General features: G+C 32.4%; 1 protein-coding gene across 1 annotated transcript in view; it reads right to left on the bottom strand.

The window, feature by feature from the left end:
• Nucleotides 1–4,758: 4,758 nt before the first annotated feature.
• TMF1 (TATA element modulatory factor 1) overlaps nt 4,759–8,354 on the bottom strand; it is a 30,573-nt gene continuing 26,977 nt past the window's right edge. Inside the window, exons 15-17 of the mRNA XM_044253194.1 lie at nt 8,026–8,178; nt 6,790–6,915; nt 4,759–5,059 (exon numbers count right to left, since the gene is read on the bottom strand). Coding sequence (XP_044109129.1) covers nt 4,916–5,059; nt 6,790–6,915; nt 8,026–8,178 — 423 coding nt within the window. The 3' untranslated portion in view covers nt 4,759–4,915. The remainder of the gene's footprint in view (nt 5,060–6,789; nt 6,916–8,025; nt 8,179–8,354) is intronic.

Here is an 8,354-nt window from a genome sequence, read left to right as displayed (position 1 = left end):
TGAAGCACACATATACTTAAATCTTATATTCAAAAAGACCCAACCAATCAACCAGATGCACAAACCAAAACCTCACTGTTCGTCTCTGACCACAAAGGGAACCAATGTGGCAAAGGACCCAACTCTAAATGTGAAAAAAACAAAAACAAAAACAAGAAAACTGGTAAATAAAGAAAACCATTCAAGTGTATTTATCTCATCTTTCCTCTATGAACCATGATGTAAGTAACCAAATAGTTGATGAGGTACTTTTTACAAAAACATTCCATCCTTAAATATGATAATCAAGTCTTATGTCTGCAATTTTCTTCAAAATAGTGTGGATTGAGATGAAGCACAAGTGGACTGTAAATCAAACAAAATGGGCCGTGAACTGTTGAACACTGTTAAAGAGTTTATGTTAATGGGTACATGGGGATTCATAATCTGTTCTCTCTTTTGTACAAGTTTGAAATTTTGTATAACCATTTCTATAGTGCATTACAATCTTACTGAATGTGTTTTAAGCTCTTTGCACATATATTGACATTTGGAGAGCTCACAGTACTATCAGAATATAGCTTATTGGTTATCTGATATATCCAACTGCTTAAAATGTAAATCAATGGTTCTGAAGTTTTAAGCAAATAATTTTTTTAAGATTTTATTTATTTAATTGACAGAGACATAGGAACACAACCAGGTGGAGTGGGAGAGGGAGAAGCAAGCTTCCCACTGAGAAGGCAGCTCGATGCGGGGCTCAACCCCAGGAGCCCAGGATCGTGACCCAAGCTGAAGGCAGTCGCTTAACTGAGCCACCCAGGCGCCCCAGCAAATAAATTTTGACAAAAGTTGACCTTACATTGCAGTTGATCTATACATTTATGGTTTCACAGAAAAGGAGTAAGAGAATCAGCACTGCACAGTTAATGGTTCAGAACATGTTCTCTGGAGCCTAACCGCACAAATTAGAATCTCATCTTTGCCACTTACTTACCATATGACCTTAAGCAACTAAACCATTCTTCATTTTAAAAATGGAGATGGTAATAGCATTGACTTTAAAACACCAATTTGAACAGAGAGTGCAAGTATACAATCCCTTTTTCAAAATCTTTGGGACCATATGTGTTCCTGAATTTTTTAATATACAATAGGGTATGCATACAGTTTACTACTTAACACCCTGGATGTGCCCTGGGTCAACACCCCATAATCTCACACAATATTTCTGCGACAAAGTACATGAATATTCACACTGAGTGAAATAAAGCTTCTAAATAGCCCCATGTTAGTAAAGGTTAGGCTTTACCACCAAAGCAGATTTGATAGCAAACTTATAAAGATACTCCCTATCAGCTTTCAGAGCTTTCTGGACTTCAGAACAGTGGATAAGGGATTATGATCCCATTTAAATGAATTCATTCCACAGTAACAAAGCAAGCACTGTGTTTCCTATAATCCACATGACCACAGATTTTTGAACAATATGTATTTTTAAAAATTAAGATTGTAATTTCAAGAGACAAATGGGCATGGCATTGTTTAAAACTGAAAAGAAACACCTTTATCTGTTACCTATAAAAGCAACAGTAGAGTTTCGAGTTTACTATTAAGCAAACAGCAACTGCTCTTATTACCCCTTAGCTTAGTATTATTTGAAGATTTTAAAATTACATTTACCTTACTTAGGAGCAGGGCAAATGGAGAATAAATTCCGGACAGCACCAACAAAAAATTCTCTGTACTGCAATTATGGACTACTAAAGTATTTTGGGTTTTTTGTTTTGAGAAGCATTTAGTATTAAGGAGAAAGAAACAATTTCAATTCTATCTTATTAAAGGACTGTGATTTGCTAAAGGTAAAATAGCTATGTGTAAAGGCAAAAATTTACAAGTACTTTTAAGGATCAAAGCTGCAGAGTTCAGTATTAAAAGCAATATGAACTCAGAATAACTTATGAACATGTCTTCATTAGAAAAACTATGCCTAATATTAATAACACTCTTCATAATATAACTCATAGAAAATTTGGGCTTATCATTTTAAAATATGAATTCTGAGGTTATACAAGTCCTATTATCTTCATAAAACAATACTACCCTCATTCATTGGTACTAGCTGGTCTAAATTATGGTAACAGTGAAATATACTAATACTATTTTTAAATCTATTCAAATCAGATTCATGCTTATTACCTTTCACTTAGAATTAAAATATTTTATCCATCGGTAGTTGAAGTCATACTTTTAGCCCTTTACAAAATATTAAAGTTATACTATAAAACTGAATGGAATAGGGAAGATTAGAATTTTAAAGGGAAATAAAAAATTATGATACATTAGAAGAAAATGTACACATACCAGACAAATAGTAGTAAAACAAGATAAAGATACCTATAGTCATTTTCTCTTTTCTCTTGTGGCTTTTTTCTAAGTACTACAATTCATACACTTTTAATAAGCATCTGAATAAAATTTTCAATTCAGAAATCAAATGTCAATTGAAGAATCATGAGAAAAAAATTCTACAGAAATTTTTTTTTTTTAATTCTACAGAAATTAATTGCTTAACTACAGGAACTCATGTTTCCCTAGCTCAGAAATTATCCATATTTAGAATATCTTAAATCACAATATAGATACATTGAATACATTCCCATATGCTAAACAGTGTAAAACTGAAACTTTGCAACAGAGTCAATGGAAAAGAAAGAAATTGGTAGTCTCAATCTAGCTTCCCAAGAGTTGGAAAAACGCCGTTAGTCTGTGCTCAGCTGTCTATATATCAACAAGGCTCACACCTCTTTTACTCTTTTTTTTTATATTTCTGAAATTATTATGACTTTTAATATCTATTTTCTTTTCAAGAGAAATACTTGATTGCAAACTATTCTCCTAAACATTAAAATATAATTTTATAAAATATAGATAAAGAAGTTTTAATGACCAACAGTAAAATACAGCAACTAATATCCTAATAGGTAGTCTGCCACTTAGTGGGGGTTTTCAAGAAACTTACTCACTATACCTTCTCAACTTATAAATGTATTGAGATCCAAGTAAGTAATAAAATCTATGTGAATATCCATTATTAATTTTTGGATAAAGAACATATGGTAATATACAGCCAGAGCCCTAACTGCTTATCATTTTTAAGTTAAATAAATTGAAGACACATTAGAATTATAAGTTAAACGGACTTTATTAATGTAAATAAGAATTAAGAAAAGAGAATGTTTAATATTATGAAATTGAAAAGTATAGGAGTTTTATTTCAATCTGTTTTCAACAACCTGAAGGTTTTATTTTCTCGCTAATAGATATTTTAAAAGAATAATTTTATAATTTCTGAACTTCTAGTTTCAAACACTTGATATTCTGCAACTGAAGTTTCCTATATTTTCTAATTTTGTACATTTCTTATTGCTATCAGTCTTGTCATTCCTTGTCAGCCCCTGAATATTAAAAAAACAAAAACAAAAGCAAAAATAAAAAAGTCCAAGCTGACAGAAAGCTATTACACTGCTTTTTACCACTAAAATACAGAAAATTAATCTTATGAATTTGGTTGACACTGAAAGACTACTTGTTACTGCTACAAATTAGAAATCCAATGACAGAAATACTGTCTGGAATAAAAAAGAACAAAAATGAGGTCACTTGAATTGCCCTGAAAAGCATTCTAAATTCTTCCACATGGCTTGCTTATAGTTATACTCCAAAGTTCTAGTGTTTAAAATTCAACTAAAAATTAAATGAGAGTTTTTATTTGCAAGTAAAGTCAGGTAATGACTTTCAGTAATAAAATGTATCAAAATATTTCACAAATTTAAAACAAGGCCCAGTTAACTTTTAAACAAAATAACACTTGGAAGAAAGCATAGCTATTTTTTTAACGCTATTCCACATTATTTTTGTGTGTAAAGTTTTGAGAAAAAATGATAAATTATACAGAATTGCAGAAGGCCAAATTTAAATTAACTCCAATAATTTCTCTATATTCTTATATTTTATAATATCAAATATTGATTTTTAATGTGCTAAAAAATAAGGCTTTACAAAATATGAACAATTAATTTTTAAGAGAAAATCATGGTATTATTTTATCACTTTGGATTCATTTTATAGGGGAGGGCAGTAAAACAATACCTCTTCAAAAATCACTCAAATGTCACTGATATCATCACAAAATCATTCTAAGTAAAATTGTTCCACTATCCAAACATGCCTATATAACTAACTGAATAGCTACAGCTTTCACCAGAGAGGTACCCAAAATCTGTACAGACTTAATTGTAGAATCTGGGTGAAAGAAATTCTCAGACCACAAAAATTTTAAAGTTTAAATCATTCACCCTTTAAGCTTCAGACAGTGTGTGACTTCTACTTTAAAAGAAAAAAAAATCAGTTCAAAATTTAGTAACTGCAGGTTTAATAATTTTTTTTACTAGAACACTTAATGTCTATTTTCATGAAGTAGTAATTAGATATGTTGAAATGTGAAAGATTTCAAAGTTTCAATATGTTAATATAACTCTTTAAATGTCCTTAATATATACAAACACATATAAATTACAGATACAATTAATTATATATTTACAATACAACATATGAACACTCTCTCCTTCCCTAACCATGTTGATATGAGGAAAAGTAATCTCTGTGCTATTCAAGACAAAAAAACAAAAACAAAAACAAAAAACATTGATGCTTTAAAAAATAAATCTTTAAAGAATAGTTTCAAAAATAAAGTTCAAATATTGCACAAAATAATTTAACTGCAAATATTACTATATATTAGAAAACAATTTTTTTCAGTTCTTGAACTCTACAGTAAATTCCACTTTCTAATTCTATAAAAGAATTTATTGGAAGTCTACTTTTAGATATTAAATGTTTACATTCAGTTTGATAGGAATGTAATTTTCAGAAGTTAACTGAGCCTTTGTCTTAAAAGTTCATCTATTTGAGTCTTATACATATTTTTTACATCTTCAAGATCTAATCGAAGTTCTTCTGCCTCTTCTGCTTTTTCTCCATACATCTGCAGAATAGTGTTGTACCTTTGATCCAAATCCTACAAAATACGTGTTCATAATTTTTAAAATTAACTCTATAAAACATCTTTAATATTATATTTATATTATAAATGAGTCAACAGTAAACACATTACAATCTAAATAAAAGTATCAAGTCATCTCATATAAAAATTAAAATGATCTTCCAATCTGCTGGAATAAATAGCAAGTAAAGGAATTAAAAAAAAAAAAACTTAAGCCAGATGGTTATCAATTTTATCTCTCCACTAATCTACAATTATCCCTATATAAAGATTAATCTGTCTTTTTTCCTATTAACTTAAAACACATGTGATTAAAATTTTACTCTCTCTGGTTCATCCTGGTTTAAGTATTACCTGGCATTTACCCCATAGAAAAAGTTGAAAGAAAATATATTCTCATATATGGCTTAACAGTGACTCCTAATACCAAATATGCAAGTTGTGATGATATATATAACATCAATGAACAAAATACTAATAAGATCATGTAAAAGAGAAGCATTATAAATGAGCCTTGGTCAAATAAAATCCAGTTATTTTCTTATTTTGGGGACAAGACATGATTATGAAAAATACTTTTGTGTAGTGTGACAATCAAGAAGAAGGTTCTTCCTCGTACAATGTTGGTAGGAATGCAAGTTGGTACAGCCACTTTGGAAAACAGTGTGGAGATTCCTTAAGAAATTAAAAATAGAGCCACCCTATGACCCTGCAATTGCACTACTGGGTATTTACCCCAAAGATACGGATGTAGTGAAAAGAAGGGCCACCTGTACCCTAATGTTCATAGCAGCAATGGCCACAGTCGCCAAACTGTGGAAAGAGCCAAGATGCCCTTCAACAGACAAATGGATAAAAAAGACATGGTCCATATATACAATGGAGTATTTTATGCCGCCATCAGAAAGGATGAATACCCAACTTTTATATCCACATGGAGAGGACTAGAAATTATGCTGAGTGAAACTGGTCAAGCAGAGAAAGTCAATTATCATATGGTTTCACTTTCCTATGGAGTATAAGGAATAACATGGAAGACACTGGGAGATGGAAAGGAGAAGTGAGTTGGGGGAAATCGGAGGGGGAGACAAACCATGAGAGACTGTGGACTCTGAGAAACAAACTCAGGGTTTTGGAGGAGAGGGAGGTGAGGGGTTGAGTGAGTCTGGTGGTGGGTATTAAGGAGGGCATGTATTGCATGGAACACTGGGTGTGGTGCATAAACAATGAATTCTGGAACACTGAAAAAAAATTTAATTTAATTTAAAAAAGAAATAAATAAAGTCCATGTGGGACGAGAAAACTAAAACCAATAAATTGACACTTTCTAGAGAACACAAAATTTAAAAAAAAGAAGGTTCTTAAAACCGCTTTTCTGAAATATTAATACCATTTTCAAAAAAATCATGAAAACTTGTGCATTTTATATAAACTAACAATATGAAATTTAATGTAACTGGATAAAAATACCTTGGACTCATCCTCTTTTTAAAGGATTTATTCATTTTATAGAGAGAGAAAGTGAAAGCAAGTGTGCATGTAAGTGAGCAGGGGGAGAGGCAGAGGGAGAGAGAGAATTCTGAAACAGAGTTCCTGCTGAGTGTAGAGCCTGACGTGGAGCCTGACAAGGGGCTCACTCCCATGATCTTGAGATCATCACCTGAGCTGAAATCGAGAATAAACCACCTAACCAACTAAGCCATCAGGCAACCCCTTGGACTCATCCTTAAATGACGAATACTTACTCTTAGCTGAGTTCGAAGTTTGGGTATCTCTTTCACTTTCTCTTCAAGTTCATCATTTTGATTTGTTAATTTAACTAGCTCTTCAGCCATTATTGCGCGTGTTTTCTCTAGGTTGCCAATTTCTAGCTGAGAAACATTACCAGAAAGTAATTTAAATAAAAATATATCTTGCTTAATACTTCTACTAATATAAATATATTCAATATTATTTTGGGAGAAATAGTATATCAACATACAGCCATAAACTAACTTTTTCTTAAGGAAATGGCAAAAACAAGAGTTTCTGCTCTCCTCAGAAATTACCGTTTATAGGGCAAAAAGAACTAGAGAAAATCCAATAATCTGTTTGAAATACGCAGCCCTGTATTTTTCTCTAGAGAAACAATATATATTTCAGTCACTCTAAATTACTGCAGAAATTCAGAGAAATAAAAATGTACTGTAATGCAGCACCAGCTGTGTGGGTCAAACTGACAGAATCTATCAGCACTACCCAAGAAGTTAATCTGGGCCCTCAAGTGCAGCACACTGGGCTACATGAACATAACACATATAAAGATTTTTCTGATCTTATTTTCCAATTCAAAAACCTGTTCTTTAATAGAGTAGTATTTCAACTAACTAAAATTATATAATGAGAATAAAAGATTTACCTTTCAGTATATCAAGTGCAACAATGAAAATAGGTAAGATGTTTTTAACATCTTACCATATTAAGTTTTTAAAAAACAAGGTAAAGTGGTAGGGTGCTGCCTCCCTATTCGTGAGGCTTCCTTTCACATGCAGGATGTTCTCCTTCGTTCCTTCCTCACAAAGGGAAGTGACTTATCTAAGTGGTAAATCTGGGAATAAAATGATTGTTGAGATCAGCAACTTCCTTTTTTTTTTTTTTTTTTTAATGTTTGGGGAAAGGCGCCTGCCAGGAGTTCTCTGCTCCTAGATGCTTAAAAGTCTTAGCTGGCAGGCTACAACACACAGGGAGGTCCACTCCAGGCCCGCATCTGCTGTGATGGGGGTAGGTAAGTCACCCTAACTCAGCAGGTTCATTTGGCTCTCATCTTTGGCTATTTTCTCCAACTTGTCTTTATCATTAATATATGTGATATATTTCAAATTTCACATGCCATATCTCACTTTATTTCCCAATTTGCTCAGAAGTGAGGTGGAGATGTAGGGTGCTACTTACTGGGCCCCAAAATTTCATTTATTTTTGTAGCACATTTAATTTTTCCAAACCTGTAAATGAGTAATCTCTCCTTCCCTGAGTTTTAGCTGAGACTGCAGATTTTCAATAATGCTGGATCCTGCTCCCATTCTCACAGCATCATAAAGATTGTTTCCATTAGCTGATAGAGACATTGGTCCAAATGAGTGATCATGAGGCTCATCCTATATTAAACAAACCACATTCAGTTATTATAAACTGAGTTCCATGATAAGGTTCAAACAAAACGCTTCTGCTAATTCTTGTTTTAGAATGTCTGTGATTGGGGCATCTGGGTGGCTCAGTCACTAAGTGTCTGCTTTGGGCTCATCCCAGGGTCCTGGGATCAAGCCCCGCTTCG

This window comes from Neovison vison, chromosome 6 (assembly GCF_020171115.1).
Source record: "Neovison vison isolate M4711 chromosome 6, ASM_NN_V1, whole genome shotgun sequence".
NCBI lineage: Eukaryota > Metazoa > Chordata > Mammalia > Carnivora > Mustelidae > Neogale > Neogale vison.
Note: the sequence above shows the minus strand (reverse complement) of the source record. Positions and strands in the feature narration are given on the sequence as shown.